This window comes from Apium graveolens, chromosome 11, assembly GCF_009905375.1.
Source record: "Apium graveolens cultivar Ventura chromosome 11, ASM990537v1, whole genome shotgun sequence".
Lineage (NCBI taxonomy): Eukaryota > Viridiplantae > Streptophyta > Magnoliopsida > Apiales > Apiaceae > Apium > Apium graveolens.
In genome coordinates this window covers 177,208,949-177,225,658 of record NC_133657.1, presented here as the reverse complement: position 1 = coordinate 177,225,658, position 16,710 = coordinate 177,208,949, and the positions used below count along the sequence as shown (strand labels likewise).

The 16,710-nt window shown below is 35.2% G+C and overlaps 1 protein-coding gene across 1 annotated transcript in view; it reads right to left on the bottom strand.

Moving 5' to 3' along the window:
• Positions 1-1,102: 1,102 nt before the first annotated feature.
• The window catches only part of LOC141697336 (uncharacterized), a 29,114-nt gene continuing 13,506 nt past the window's right edge, over positions 1,103-16,710 (bottom strand). The window contains exons 12-36 of the mRNA XM_074501641.1: positions 15,615-15,752; positions 15,122-15,275; positions 14,601-14,968; positions 13,802-14,262; positions 13,362-13,703; positions 12,822-13,037; positions 11,996-12,086; positions 11,766-11,843; positions 11,357-11,647; positions 10,992-11,189; positions 10,398-10,886; positions 8,880-9,041; positions 8,426-8,755; positions 8,252-8,334; positions 8,064-8,168; positions 6,232-6,460; positions 5,410-5,775; positions 4,747-4,848; positions 4,507-4,650; positions 3,759-3,847; positions 3,417-3,499; positions 3,218-3,333; positions 2,645-2,730; positions 2,360-2,459; positions 1,103-2,021 (exon numbers count right to left, since the gene is read on the bottom strand). Coding sequence (XP_074357742.1) covers positions 1,956-2,021; positions 2,360-2,459; positions 2,645-2,730; positions 3,218-3,333; positions 3,417-3,499; positions 3,759-3,847; positions 4,507-4,650; positions 4,747-4,848; positions 5,410-5,775; positions 6,232-6,460; positions 8,064-8,168; positions 8,252-8,334; positions 8,426-8,755; positions 8,880-9,041; positions 10,398-10,886; positions 10,992-11,189; positions 11,357-11,647; positions 11,766-11,843; positions 11,996-12,086; positions 12,822-13,037; positions 13,362-13,703; positions 13,802-14,262; positions 14,601-14,968; positions 15,122-15,275; positions 15,615-15,752 — 4,887 coding nt within the window. The 3' untranslated portion in view covers positions 1,103-1,955. The remainder of the gene's footprint in view (positions 2,022-2,359; positions 2,460-2,644; positions 2,731-3,217; positions 3,334-3,416; positions 3,500-3,758; positions 3,848-4,506; positions 4,651-4,746; positions 4,849-5,409; positions 5,776-6,231; positions 6,461-8,063; positions 8,169-8,251; positions 8,335-8,425; positions 8,756-8,879; positions 9,042-10,397; positions 10,887-10,991; positions 11,190-11,356; positions 11,648-11,765; positions 11,844-11,995; positions 12,087-12,821; positions 13,038-13,361; positions 13,704-13,801; positions 14,263-14,600; positions 14,969-15,121; positions 15,276-15,614; positions 15,753-16,710) is intronic.

Below are 16,710 nucleotides of genomic sequence, written 5' to 3'. Positions count from 1 at the left end.
TTAAAATTTTAAATTAATTTTTTATATTTTCATACCTTTTTATTGGATTTCAAAAATATTAAAATTTTAAATTAATTTTTTAAAATTTAAGCATGGGTCTCTAAGTGCTTGCTCCCGAGTTTTTTAATGGGAAGGAAGTGTTTAGGAGGTAAAGCACTTTCATCCCATTTTTGGAGTGAAAGTTTTGGAGCGAAATATTGTTAAATTTACATTCATAAACATTTGTTTTCGCTCCTTTTAAAAACTCGGGAGCATGATTATGAAGAAAAGTGAAAGTAATTTACTTACCTTTCACTTACTTTCGTTCCCTTTTAAAATTCGGGAGTAAGGGATAATTCAATAATTTTTAACTTTTTAGGATTTAATGATCCTCTTTCGGATTTTTGAAATATTAAAAAAATAAATGAAAATACGCCTAATTTAACAATTTTTAACATTTAAGATTCACCAATCATCTTTTGAGTTTTAAAAATATTAAAAAATAAATTAATAAAAATAAACCGATTTAGGATTTAGGACCCTAAACTCTAGAGCCTAAATTCTAATTTAATCTAGGATTCAGGGCGTTTTGGCCCAAAACCCTAGGAACCAAATTATAATTATTAACAATTTTTAATATTTTAGATTTCACCAATTCTTAATTTGGGTTCTAAAAATATTAAATTATGAATAAATATGAATAAAATATGAACAAAACACCTCTTATAATAAAGTAACTAAAAAATAATTAATTAATTAATTTTGAATAAAACAAATTAGTTTAAAAAAAATGTAGAACGAAACTTCAATTTAAAGAAGACAACTTGTGAAGTTGCGTTTCCATTTATTTAAAAATTAAAAAAAAAATGAAAAACGGGACACGGAGTCGTGTTTTCTTACTGATCGCTTACAAATAACAGTACTTCAATTTGCGTTTTGCTATTGGAAAAACTAAACATGAATCTACGTTTTTCTTTTTTTTTACAAAAATACGTATCGCGAAAATGCGTTTTTATTTATTTTGAAAACATAAGCCGAATCCCCGTTTTCAACTGACTTTTGGGACCAATTTTTAGTAAATTGACATTCAGGGTCATTATTTGGGGCCCGGCAAATACACAAGTGTGCAAGAAACAATCAGCTTTGGTGTGGCATATTTATCTTAGCTATTTTACATAACAGAATATCTACTCAAGAATGGCCCATAGACGAGGGGTGAAACCTAATCATGTAATGTGTTATTATCCTGGCTATCTAAATAGCAGATATCTACAACACAAGGGCCTGCCTATCAAATATCAATCTTCATCTTATCCTGGCTATTTGACATACTGCATTCTGTACAATGCAGGGTCAGAGTCAGGGTCAGGGTCAGGCCAATCAATCATCTCACAAACCGGCCTGTAAATCATCTCGTAAGATGATTTGGAAGTATAGAACTTGGGAGGTTACCTTAAAACCCAGCACTGTGTCACATTAAATTAACCATTTGCAAAAATATCTGAGGACTCCGGCAAAGTTTTGACCAAAATGCTGTTTCACCTGGTAAGACCATACAAATGTACAGCGACCGAGACTCTGAAGATGTAATGTTCAGGAACTGCATGATTATCTGCTTATGGGATCCCATGGCTATTTGGTATAAATGACATTTCGAACATACACAACGGACTACTGCCAAAAAAAGGTCCACGAAGGACTTGAATATTGCAGACCTTCAGGAACAGGATGAAAAGCAATGTTTGAAAACGAAGGGCCCAAAGATCGAAAAAAGAACCACGGTACAGATATTAATCCGAAGCCAATCAGCAATAGCATTAGCAATTAAATTCTTATCAATTTATAGAACTTCCAATTGATATATAGTCCTTGTTGATCCATAGTCCTTAAAAGCTGCACAACAGTAACCCTTGGTTCTTGAATATTGCCCAGTGCAGGGGAAAAACTATTAAATAGTTGAGACTATGTAGAATAATTTACATGTACTGAGCTAACCACTGCTTGCACATATCAAGAACAGGAAGAGCATTTGCATGCAATGCCTGCAAAAGAAATTTTTAATTAAACCGGAACTTTTTTTAGGCTGATATCACCTAGATGCAAATCACTAGAAACATTTTGGTTATATTTAGAAGTTCTTTCTAGACAAGGATGTAAAGTACATATGTTCCTAATTTGCAAAGTAAATCTAGCAATATGATGAGAACTAACTATGAATGTAATTGCTCCCATGTAATTTAATGTACTGAACTCATATCAGGCGTGCAACAACTGAATCAGCTAAACTTTTTTTTAATGGTGTTAGGTTATAATATGCGATATCAAAGATTTTACGCAAAAAAAGAAAAAAAAAAGATATTTTACTTTTGAGAAGATATACCTGATGTGCAACATATTGAACGTCTGCCACACTTCCACTTCGAGAAGCGATTTGGAAGGCACTTTTAAGACGGCCACAGACAACACAAGCCAACACCTTCCTGCAAGACGTGGCAGGAACATGTAAAACTAAAAATAATAGCAAACAGTTTGGAAACGTTTTACACAATTTAATTTCCTAAAGAGAATTATATTCTGCTGCGTCCCAAGATATTAAACATTGGAGCACTCTTTCCGATTCAAGGTGTGTTCTTGAAGAACATGCCTAGAGCAGAAACTCAATTACCTGTGACTACTAGTCAACATATCAATGAGGCGATCTGGTCGTTCTTTATGTTTGTTAGCATAGACATTGATTGCTGCCCCTAAAACCTACAAACATTAAGAGATCAATAATGAAATCCCCAAGCCTTTGTTTAACATAAAAGTAACACATGCAATATAGACCATGTAAACATATGCAGCAAGTAAATGGACAGAAAAACGCAGAGTTTAATAATTAGGTCCATTAAGGATTTCCAGAAAGACAAAGACCTTTCAATACATGTAGACTATATGTAAAAGGCAGAGACCTTTCCCTGTGAATAATAAACCGAATCTATGAGTACATATAGTATACACTATAGTGGCACATTCACCATAGTTTAACTTTTGCTATAAATTCTAGCACTACAATAATGTTCCACAAGTCCTGTAGCAAATAATTATAAAACATAAATATCCCATCCAGAAAGTTATCATTTCAAAAGATAGAGGTGAACAAAAAGAATAAGACTTCAATCTTGCATCCATTATAATCAATGAGTGGCTGGTAATGTTCTAAAAGAATATAGAGCTGCAATCCAAAATTTTATCAAACCTGGTCCCATTCATCATCTTCAATTGTGCCTTTAATGTTTCTGAAAAATTCTGTTAGTTGGCCTCCCTTTTTCCTCTCGGCAAGTGATGCAGCCACACCAGCATATATATCAACAGCTGGAAAATGTATTTGGTTTAACCTGGATGTCCAAGCTAAAAAATGATTATATGATAATGCCTTCATGGCTTAGATTGTCTACCAGGAAGAGTGAATTCATATATCACTTGGAAGGCCAGGTCAAAGTTCTTCTCCACCAATGTCTCTGCAATCTCACACCTTCTCCTGCATGATTTCCACATATATAGATAAATGTAATATTTCACTAACTGTCTCTGCAATCAGTAATATTAAGTTTTACGTAAAGAAGGGTTTCCTTGGTCAAATATATCTGATTTAAGGACATTATTGTATATATCATTAAATTTGTTTCCTTACAATGGTTTACTTACGTTCCATTAAACATAGTCATTTTTGTACAAACAGCCCCCAGAAAAACAAGAATGCGAAAAAGGGGAAAAAAACTTAATTATACACCACAAACCTGAAAGTTTCTGGATCATTTGGATTTCCAAATAAGGAGCGCTTCCACTGTGATCCATCTGTATCATGAAACGATTTCACAACTTCCACCTGCAATCATGAAGCATGCTCAGAGCAGGCTACAGATAATACGGATTGAAACATTAACTAATGGAAACCAGTTTTATAATTATATATGTAAAGAAATGTTTGCATTCTTAACAACAAATGTCTTCCTCCACTACTAAAATCCAAGGTTACGAACATCATCAGATGAAGACCAGTACTTTACACCACTTTTACAAAGGCTCTCTCACAGTTTTAGATCTTTGCGCAAAGACTTTTACTACCAGATATTAGACTCTGCTAACATGTACTTATCTAGTGACAATATGCATGCTACAATGTCATACATGTTTATGTTGTGATCCAGGTCCCCTTAGGACCAGTACTTGGTTCGTCTCTAGTACTCCTTCATGTTGGAACCCCTAAATATTTTCTCTTCGTGAGTCTCTCCCTATACAAGTTCACACAACTTTGCAAACATTTGATTTGATGATGCTTACTAACACAGATGAACATTGGAAAATCTATTATTACTGAGGAAACTCTTAAATGACCTTCTTAAGGCAACTTCAACTTCAGAACCACTCTTAATTCCAACTTATATCTGTAGCCTACGCATGACATTAAGTGACTAGAAGGTTCTTTTGTCAATGCTTAGAATGTATTCTTTTGACACTGTTTTTACCACAGTTTGAATCCCCAACCTGTATGGCTAACCGAGCAGAGAACTTGACAAGTCCTTCCTCAGAGAGCTTTTCGGATGCACTTTTTCCACGAACACCTTTGGTCACAAGTTTGGTGGAGTCTCCTGCTTTGGATCGTGCGGACAAACCATCATCAAAGTGCATCTACCCCACAAAATTAAAGATAATTGGTAAACATGATAATAAGCACAAGCAATTTGCAACTGGAAGAATTGATGAACTATATAACTAATGGCTGACCTTGGCATGTTCCAAGTGTGTTATAGCTTCCTCTTGTGAAGAAGAGTTCATAAATAACTGAATACAGCAAAGCCCAGCAGCCACATGGTCCTTCTTGATCACCTAAATCATCATACAATTTTCAATTGTAGAATTTCTACTAGAGGAAAACTAATGCAAATTATGCTTTTTCCTCTAAAGAAAAAGAAAAACAAAAAACAAAAAGAATCAATACGAAATAAAGAGGATCTTTTGCATTGTTCTTTTTAAAAAATATAAAAGTTTATATATACATACTCGCAGCCATATATTTTAAGTCCCGCAAACATTCTTGAGCAACGTTGGACTTGTACAGAAGCATTAGTAAGATCAAACCTAGCCTAATAGGATTTGCTATATATATACAAAAGTGACCTCTTGTTTTCAAACAGAGCACGTAGAGCATAATACCTATATAACGCATGCCCCTTAAGGAATATATAAATATAATAGAAGCAGAAATGCAACCATTTAGGAGGCACATTCATTGGAAAGCAGATCTTATATGTTACTGAGCTACCCAGCATAACAAAAAAATCGAATCATGGTTAATAAGGAGATAGGTCAGGTATGTGCAAAAACTATATTCGTACAATGCACAAATCAAAAAACTAAAACCCTTAAATCTATAAAATTATATTGTACCTGAAAATTGTATAGAAAATTGAAATGCTTATGAGCTTCGCAATAGATACAAATGCGAGCAAGTGCAGCCACCGTATGCTGATGCACAGGCACATCTTGTAATGCTGCTGAAGACATTCTTGATGTCAAAACTTCTTCTAAAACAGGCATTGCACCGTAAGCAACACACAGATCACACAAGTCATCAATAATTCCATAATCAGTAACCAAAGGGTCAGGTCTCTGAGGGGAAGATGATGAAGTAACCAAGCCAAGGGATGATGGTTGAGGAGGAGAAGGAACAGCATTTGGAGGAAAGAACAAGAAGCAAGCATCTTTGAAGTGCCCGTGTTTAAACATAAAACTAAGCAAATGCTGCCGTGCATACTGCAAGTAGAAGTAGATATATTTAAAACCTCGCACAAGCAAGGTGCTAACAATAGATCTCAATAGATGACCAGTGCAAGGAACTTGATTCACATCGACAGTGAGTAACAGATATTAGGAGTCCTTCAGATTATACATGTAAAATGACATCATGTTTGCTCAGGTAGTTTCTTTACAAGTATAAACGGCTTCCACAATGCACAAGCAAGTGATTAAATATACCAAAAAATACATCAGTTCTTTATTTTTGCTAATTTGACAAAAGATAAAGTGCTCATATTAATCATAAGACTATTATGTAAGCTCAACATTAAAATTAAATTAGGGTGCTCATCTGAAAACTGAATCGACTAGTAAACTTGCGAGAAGATCAATGCAAAGTGCTGAATATACACAGGAAGATTGAAGTGTAGATCCATAATAGAGATCACAGCAAAAAAAAGTGCCAAGGCTTACATCCTGTAGATAGTTAACACATTCAGCATATCTAATGTTGTCCAAGTTACTACGAGGTCCGTCTTCAAAATCTAAACAGTAACTAGTATTATCATTTGCAGATTCTTGGGATCTTCTGGATCTTTCTGAACGAGGAAAGGTTGACGGCATGTACAAAACATTAAGATAAGAATCAGCAGAAAGAGAATCATCCAATATTGCTGGTGCGCTTCTAGCCAAATGTTCATACCTGCATTATTCGTTCAATGGAAAAATTTTGAATATACATCTTACGAAATATAAATAAGACGTGATCAATCATACATACTGTAGATGCCTTAAGAGATTGGAATATGCTACTTGCACTTCCGTCTACATAGATATTAAATGACGTATATATAGAAGTTTTACAAAACCCTGGCCGTTTTGAGAGAGAATAAGGTAGATAGAGAAGCAGTTTTCGGGTGCTAGTACTCATCAATCCTTCAAGAAAAGCATTTGTGATAATATTGTAGAGTGTAGATTGCATGTTATGGGATACATGGTGATCATGCAAACTTGGACCTCCATTAATCTCCCTCTTCTCAATTGTTTAAGCATCTTCAAAGGTAAAACACCAATCTACGAATAAAATTTTGTTTTCGCATGGATCCTTCCGTTTTGATATATTTTCCACACCTTTTCCACTGTGTTTATGTGCTCGAAACCCTTCAATTGTTTTTTTATAGTGCTTACTATGTGTGGTGCCATCATATTTTGCCTGATTTTTGTGAATACCTCCTCGATTCGACATATATTTCCTACTATTGTGTACACTAAATGGTGATGTATAAAATTTAATCTAGGATTGTGGGAAACTACAAAATGCAAAATCAATTTAAAACCCACCATGTCGTCTTTAATTCAATTCAATTTTCTTTATAACCATGCGTATCAAGACCACTGGCTATATTAGAAAAGAGATCCAAGCTTAAAACAATGAGAAACGTCACTTGCTACATCAAGAAATAGAAATAAACAAAATTGCACTCTTCGAAAATCTTCATGGGAAGGCTTTTTAAATTACATCACACAGAATTGTACTATTGTCACAGTTTTCTAGATCAATAATATCGGACAAAGCCCAATCCACATAGTGGTCTCCATCAAAATGCATTCACAATGAAGCTAGTCAGGTAGTGGTGCAAGTGCATTGAGAAGACACTGGCCTACATATTCAGCCAGTACAAAAGTAATGTCATGTAAAATCATGTATTACTTAAGTGTCTAATTTGGAAATCAAGGTCTAATGAATGATAAGGGAGTTTTTAAGAAAAATGTTCTTATATATATGTACAGGATTTTACGAAATTGAGTTAGTCTGTTCATGTTCAAATGTTCAAGAGTTTTGTTGGAAATCAATCTAGGCATATAATTAGCTGTACCTTGTTGTATAATTGATTCCTAGGAGATTAGTTAACTATGATATAGATTAATTGTATTAGGAAAGATTTGTAATCATTTAAATCCTGATTTTGAGGAGCCTGTCAAGGCACTGATGTATAGGAACTAATGTATATATGTTTGTATTCAGCCTCTCATAAGAAAGGAAGCATTTTCTCAATACATCTCACAAAGCTTCAAGTTTTAGTGGTGCTGCAACACACCCGTGCCCTATTTCTGCTGTCCTATCAATAAAACATACAGAACTAATTCTCTTCTTGTATATTGTTTTGCCACATATTTCAAATAGCACAGTAGATGTGTAGCAAACCAAAATTCTGTAATTCATATAGCATTTTATCTTTAAGTGAGCAAGCTCAAATTCTTCTCAATAATGGATATAACATATTGAAACCTGGAATCTGCCTTACATTGAGCGTACCAACGAAACATCAGCTGGTGGACCTCCTTCAATTGTATTAATTATCTCCAGGATTGCAGGTGTAGGATCGCCTTTATACAATTGAAGTGCTTGCCTACATATCATTGTATCTTATCATAGTATAACAAGGTTAAAAAACAGAAATATAAACATTGTAGTATTGCGGATCCAACATACTTAAACTTCACACGGGCTTGTGCATAGTGTTCCATACGGATCAAAGCATGACCCCAAGCATTCCAAACAGGAAAGATATCGATCTAAATTGAAACCAGAAAACGAAATAAGGTTACTTGAAAATGAATTCAGGAGCAGATAGGTATAAGTCAATGTAGTCTGTAAAAGATATACCTTACACTTCCTACAAGTATAAACAGCCATGCTGTATCTTTCATCTAATATCAACCGGTCCCTTAAACGTTCAGAGGACTCCTTATCAGCAATATCATCAAGGGAGACAGCGATTCCAGATCCTAAAAGGCTTTGCAAGAGTTCAGCACGTCTTAACCAAACATCTGCTTGTGACAGAATTTCAGAAAGTTCATCAGTGGACTGACTGCCCACACTAGAGCTGCCAGCATCAGAAGACGCATCATCAATATCCCTACTTCTTTCCGAGTTAGTCACAAAATCAGTACTCCCAGAGATTTTTCTGAGCTGAGATTTTGCAAATATAAGTCCCTGTATCATGCATTCTGCATTAGTCCATCTATATGCATACATATTCATGTGAGTCCATGTGTTCTTTTATTATGGTATGTGCTGCAGACAATCAAGATATATACTCAAACACCTGAAACTACACCTGAACAAATGTCTCAGTAGCACGATACGCTCGACCAATGATTTCCATTGATGCATTCTCCGGCAATTGCTTGGAACCCAAGATATTCTTCATCTGATTTATGCACAACTCCGTAGCACCTTTGGCTGATATAGTTTCATCCGAACACAATGAAAGCAGTGCCTATAAGGTACAAACACAAAAGTAAACCTGCCTAATCAAACAAAAGCAACTTGGAAGCATAGTAATCTATTGAAGTTTAATTTGTCTATTTAAAGTTTAATGCAACATAAAGACAGCAATGGGACAACATGCATTAGATGCACGAGCAAGAAACATTATTAGATTTTTTTCGAGAGTACATACAAACATGCTTATACTGAAAAGATGTCCTGTAAATTCATCATGCACGATGACCTCTAAGCATGGTTGTCACGGCGCTCAACTAGTCGCGACAAGTCGATCAGTTGAGATTTGGTAGTCGACTCAACTTGTCAACTTGAGAAAAATGCATATTTCGGGCGACTAGTCGACTGGTTTATTTTAAGATTGGAGTTTTCGCCCCAACCTAGGTTAGGGCAAACCCGGTCAAACAATGCTCAAGAATCTCCCAAACGATTTAAAAATTATCAAAAAAAAAGCCGGTCAAAACCGGTTCAAATCCTTTTTACCAAATATTTCAACCCTAATTTCTACTATAACAAGACTTAAACCCTTCACACTTCCAACCCTAATTTCTAATACAAGTGACAAGCAGTTTACTAATTCTGCTCTGTTTTCTACAACTGCTCGTTGCAGTTTATTATTTTTGCTATGTCTTTCTGTAATCTGCACATAGAATTCTGCATCATACTGTATAATTTAGCTCTGCAAAATTCTTTATAAGTTTGGTTGCAGCTCTATCAGTCTTTCATACATCATTTCTTGTTAACCATAAGTATTTTGCTTTGTTATCTCTTTTCACTTATTCATGCATTCTCTTTAATTATTTGGATCCTAAAATTCTGAAACAGAACGAACAGGCACTTGAGCCTGGAACTGATGAAATTCGGGATTAAGTTAGCTGTTCGAAACTTCAAATACATAATATATTTATTTTATACAATTTTAGTAATACTAGTCGACTGGTCGGAGGTCCATTGACTCGCCTCGACTTACCCTCTAAGATTTACGTGGCATGCTATAACATTCTCAAAGCAATACTAGAATTTAGCTAAGTACTACAGATATGTCAAGAACACTTTTAAAAGTGCAAAAAGGCCCTCTAGCGTATTTCCTTTTTTTTGAGGAAATAGTAGCGAGTAAAGTGAACAGTTTTAAATTATTGGCCTATAAGAACCGTGACAATATCTGCATCTACATTTCAGCACATTTAAGGGTCCAGAATTTTATTATTTTGTCAATTTTCAATACAAAATTTTCCAAAAAGAAATAAAATTACCTTTTTCTGCCAAGTTAGTAATTTTTTCTAAATTCTAAAACATGAACCGAAAAAAGTCACACAATTAAAAACGCCAAGAACCTTCCTTTATATCCTACCTTAAAGAGAATTATGTCAGGGGCACTTTCATATCGATGAGAAGAACGAACTCCTTCGTCCTTCATAGGATCACCAGTAAGCATCCACTCCTCGGCAATAGACACAGAAGGAAGCCGTTCTTGCCCATCAGTAGAGTGTAATGAAACAACGCCTTCTTGAATACCAGCCATTGCCTCCCAAGCAACTCTTTCAGATTGTGGTAACCCAGAAGTTTTTCTTTTCCTATATACATCTTTCGGAGCAGTTTTATCAATAGTATTACGTGGTGTCCAAGAAAATGCTCTTCGAGCCTCTTTTTGCAAGTTACTTAGGCCGTTAGTAAAAGACGATTTTGTAGGTGTGCCTGTTCTCGTCTTCTGTTTTGGTCTTGCTCCTGAAATAGGTATCCTATGCTCTCGGGATGGAGAGGAAACACTGACAGCAATAGCTTTTGCAGCATAAGCAAAAAGGCTGCTATTATCTCTCAACGAAGGAAATTCTTTAAGTATCTGCAAAAGATAGAGTTGAGACAAGAATTGTGTGAACTTACTACTTAGAAACATCAAACATAAACTCTCTTATTCTTATGGTTGTAAATTGTGTAGTCAGGGTACCAGCGAAGCGGACTGGAATTGTTTCCGCATCAAAAGAACCTCCAGGATTAGATGAGGGTGCTCATGTAGAGCGGAGCACCTTTGCTGCCATGGCAACGGCAAAGCAGCCAAAACACGAAGACCTAATGCCCAAGAGTTGAGCCTGGAAACTTCAACGTCTGACAAGTTACCATCCCTTCTCTTCAAGAAAAAGTGAACCTACATCGAGAATATTAACCAAGCATCGCAGATCCCAGAGCAATCAGTTTCATACTCTTTAATACAGTAATTTGATAGTAAAAACGTTACCACAAAAAGTGCCAATCATCACATTACACTGTAACAAAAAGGGAAATCAATACGAGATCCTCCCGAAAATCACTTACAAGAAGCTGCTTTGATCTTAAATTGGGCAAAAGCTGCATTGCGCTCATCGCAACTGGTAGAGCATCATCGCTATCACGCAAGGAAGAAAGAAAGCGTGAAGCTTCTGCTGGACCGCCACCATTTAGCGGATCTGCTGTAAGAAGTTTTACGAGCTGACGACCCTGCAGCTCTCTCCTCAAATCAATAGAGAGTCCTGAACTTTCAGCTACCTCTAAAGCTGCCGAAACAGCACCTTTTCCAGCTAATCTAAGAGCAAGACCTTCAGGATCTTCTTGACACTCTGCCTCAACCTAAAAACTCAAAATGGTTATAAAATTTTATGCCAATGAGAAAAAACATGAGTTATAAAAAGAAGTGGTATGGAATATAAATTATTCATTAGCCCAAAAGGCGAGAGCATATGTTTACCTCTTGCCAACTCTCATGTAGATTGTCCACGCATAATATATGTTTGTATCTCAGCAAAGACTGCCGCATTGAAACAACCTATAGTACAGAAAGTTGTTAACAAACATTATGGCCAAGCACAACAGCTTTTCTTAGTGATAACCATAATAAACATATTGTTAGCATTTTATATTTGAAGTTAATTGTAACCCCAACATATAAAATTGCAGGAACAAATTCTGATCAGACACCTTATTCTTGAGAGGATCGCTTTCAACCAGGTGGCAACTGCACATAGTGAGAACATCCAAAGCGGAATCCAGATCCCATCTGTGCAGATATCTGCAATAGAATCAAATAACATTTATCAACAGGTTCCTTGGTCCTTAACCCCAAGAGTAAAAACTAAATCCAAAAGTAGGTAAGGAAAAACAAAAAATGGTCATAGAAGACCCTAATTCTTCTTTCGAACATATACAACGATAATAGACACACATAGAAAGAAACAGAAGGAACCCAAGAAAGGCAATACCGTAAACCTTTCAAATTGACAAGAATGAAAGTTGACACATTAAACATTTGACTGTCGACAATAAAAAAAACAAGGAAAATTACTTATGGGAGCTTAACAAGAAACACAGCTGTAATCCGAGTAAATAATACCATCATAACTTGGTATTAAGTTTAACACTTCATCATGCAGTTTCGAAATTCTCACATCTCACAACTAGTCACACACATGTAATTGAATATCTCACAGTTAATTAAAAGAAACCAATCCCAGTTTCCTCTCGCACAGTAAGGGCAAATTCAAGATAATCACAAATAATTTTTTAAGATAAATATAGTTATTGATATGCCAACATCTAGGTGCAATCAAATTTAAAACAGGCCAACATAAAAACTTGATGGACGCAAGGTAAATCGCAACATATAGAAATATAGAACAACTATGACAAACAACAGAGTTCTGGTAAACAGACATGTAAAAGTACCTGAGGTCAAGTTTAGCTGTAAGAAAATATAGAATAACTATGACAAACAACAGAGTTCTAGAAAATTGACATGTACTAGTACCTGAGGGCAAGTTTAGCTGCAAGTTGTTTATCCTTCAATCGTAAGCAGTATTGCCAACTATTGCTCCATAACCCATCATCTCGAGACTGTCCAGATATTGGTGGATTACTCTCACCACGTTCAATAAGTAGCTGAAGTAAATGATCTGAAGCTCCCTTTCTTAGGCAACGATCCGAAAGAGCAAGAGCATCCATTAGGTTTTCTTCATCGATCAATCTATCATAATAAATTAAGTTTAAAGAGTGCAAATGTGCAAATTATCTTCTTCTTTCCAGTGGTCTACGCCTAGTGCAATATGCAAATTTCACAATGTGTTCATTTTACTACTTTTGAGTCTAGCAATTGAATTCTGGCTTCATAGACCTCATCCCCATGAATTATGACCCTTTTGGCTAATATAATTCAATCCTGAACATGCATGGCATTCGACGATGCAAAAAAGACATGCTAGATTGTTATGAAAATGTAATAGAAGAACGAAAATTGAAAGTGTAGGAGTATTTTAAGACAAATTGACTCTGTACAAGGGAACCATTATACCTCTCAACAGCCTTTTCGTAGGGTGCTTCATTTTCCCAGTCAAACGAAAGAAAAATTGTTGTATCAACTTCCGCCCCTTCTGGCTTGAGTGAGTCATGCAAATGACCAGAAACTGCATTTCCTTCATTTCTAATGTCAGGCAGCAGCGTAGATTTATCGCTGCCAGCAATTTCATCAATTTCTGACTCAGAATCACCATCATTCTCGCGCAACCGCTTGATAGAAGCTGTTGCTTCACTTCTATTTACATCCTCCCCAATTTTGTGCTCAGCCAGTACAGCAAATTCTGACACTCGATGGAGATTACTCTGCATTTGTATCCAGCGGTTCAAAGTAGGAAATCTGCCACCAAAATGGAAACGAGAAAACAATAATATGACCTTGTAAAGAAGAGAATGCAACAGTCAGGACAACACAACCTGCAATTTACAGAGACAAACCTTTCTGATTGGTCAAGAGCAAATTCATAGAATAACCTGTCAGCATCAGGTGTCTGCTGAACATTATTGTTCATTGAACTAATTGTAGTGTCACTATCGCGATACAATATACTACTTCCAAAAACACATGCCAACACAGCCCTTACGGCTGATAATTTGACAAGATGCTTTACTATATCCAACTCGAGAGGATATAGAGGAACTCCTGGTATGGACGAAGAACGGCTATAAAAATTGGGCTTAGCTTCTCCAGATGAAGGGGAAAGAGCTGAACGTTCAGGGTAGCTGCTAGGACTTGAAGGAACCACCGGGATACATGCCCATCCATGACCAGATCGAGGTGGATACACTGGAGGTACGCATGCAGATATTACTTCATGGACAAAATCAGCAGACATGATTTCTGCTACCTTTCCAGCTGCATCTGTGCTACCTCTCTCGAATACCAGACGAGTTAAAAGCTGAAATAAATTTTATATAAGAGCTAAAATTAGAAGCTGAAATAAAATCAATATAAAAGGAGTCATTAACTATATGCAATGCTAAAAAGCATAAAGCATAAAGAAGCCCTCCAGTCTGCTTCTATTGCTCAGGCAACAAATGCAGCCTACATAAATAGAGTTCCAAATCCAAATCAAACAAACGATACTCACGACCTAAGATTTTTCATTAATTTCTGTTTTCACATCCTGGCAACTATGCTCTTGCATAATTTAAAATCAGAGGAGGTGCCATAAAGAAATGACACTTCTTGATCACTATAGAGTATGATTATTCAGCATGAAGATTTAAAACCTACATCTTTGGGCCACTCGTACACGAGAGAGAAGTAGTTGAAATCATGAGTTGTGTCTGCCCCATCCACTATGTCACCAATGGCAGCAATATGGAGGATAAATTGGGAGAGATATGTGGAAGACTTTGCGTTCAGAGGGCCAAACAATCTCTTTCCGGTCTCTTTAATATCAGACCCATTAGAACTCGTACCAACTTCTCCAGCTGCCGAACTATGAACTGATTGTTTGGAGACTCCGAATCCCAATCCAAGGACCCCATCCTTGTCATGATTAAATACAGCCTTCATATCATTATATGAACCCTCGGATTTTCCTGAACCTTTCTCATTTTCTTCGTCAGCTACAGCTCTAGCAAGATTGTGAAGCTTACCTACAATCACCAGAGCAACAGTAGATCCTTGTAAACCATATTTTAATAGTACAAACAATACGAATAACAATATTATTTCGAATGGAAATAAAGAAAGATATAGGCTTTCACAAATAACTAACGTCAAGAAACTAAACTTAATAATATGGTTACCACTAAGAAATTGTCGTTTTCCCATGTGAGCATCATCAATCATCTGATGTAGCATAACAAGAGCGCGTTCCCTGTGTCCTTGTCGGTTGAAATCCTGCGGTGAAAGCAGGACATGCTCTCCAGATAAGACAGTCTGAAGAACTGGAGGTTTATCCTGATAGACGGGGCCATAAAATTAGGTACAACAAAAATGATTATCTACCATATACAGCATGTAAAAATTGGCAACACAACACGCTAAGTTTCACAGTAATCCAACTTACAAGTATGCTGTTATTTTTTTCCCAAATTAACAGTGCATTAGTTTTTAAAAAATCGAGAAGCTTTTCAGGAAAATTCCATCTGAGGTTTTAAAGATTTCATCAATTTTCTAGGATTTTTAATCAACCCAGATGAATTTATGGAATTAGAGGATTGAGGTAATAAGTTTCATTATAGACAAAAGAGGCAAGAGAACTAAGGAATCTCAACATAAACAAAATTCAAATTATACCTCTTCTAACAAATCATGTAGGTGTTTCAAAAGACGTCTCACAACAGAAATTATTGCCATTTCATGAATCTGATCCCAATAGGTTGAGCCTGTCTTTGAAGAACCACCCGGATAGATCTCAGATAACATAATCTGAGCCTGAGGATGACAAAACAATGCAGCTCACTTTAGTAACATATATAGGGATCAAATGTCATATTTTGCAGAGGTAGGAGGAAATGCAAGAGCAAAGAAAAGAAGTTGCAAAGATTTAGAAGCAAGACTAATAAGAAACTTTCCGGGAAAGTTTGCCTACACCAGTCCTTGATATATTTATATAAATACATAAAAACACACAGAACTCTGCAAGGCATCGACTAATATAATTTGCATGATAGGAACAATAATAATGATAAAGTTCCATGCACAAACTCCTTTAAGACAAAGAAAAGAATAGCCAATTTTTTTATCAAATTTCAAGATACTAGCTTTATGCCCTTGCAATGCACGGGATCTTTGAAAATATTTTGAAGAGTTTATTTTTGTTATAATAAATATTTTAAATTTGAAAAAATTATGAATTGATATTTAGAAAATTTAGTTCATTGTATTTTTTTCCCATAAAATTTTATGTTTTTTTAATTTTAAAAATAATAATTTTGTTTTATTTTATATTTTTTCACTCAATAACTTTACTATACTATACATAACTAACTATTGATTTTTAAGTAAACTTGGCAAAATAATATTTACAAACCTCATTCAATTCACATAAGGCGTAAATATTAATAATGTATTTAATTTTAATTTTATATTACTTAAAAATATAGTTACTTCAAATATTTATGAAATGACAAATTTGTAATGTTTTTTAGTTTTATTTTAGTTTACAACTTATTATAACATTTTAATATCTTATCTTTTATATCTTATCTTTTTTTTGTTTGAATTTATTTTTGCTTTATATAAATTGTTGGTTGTATTATTGTGTAGATATTTATTCCATTGAAAATTTATTAATTGCTCATTATTATTAAAATGATTATAATAACTTTTATTGTGAAAATATGATTTTGAGTATATTGCGTGTTGTCAGTGTGTTTATACGTGTGCTAAG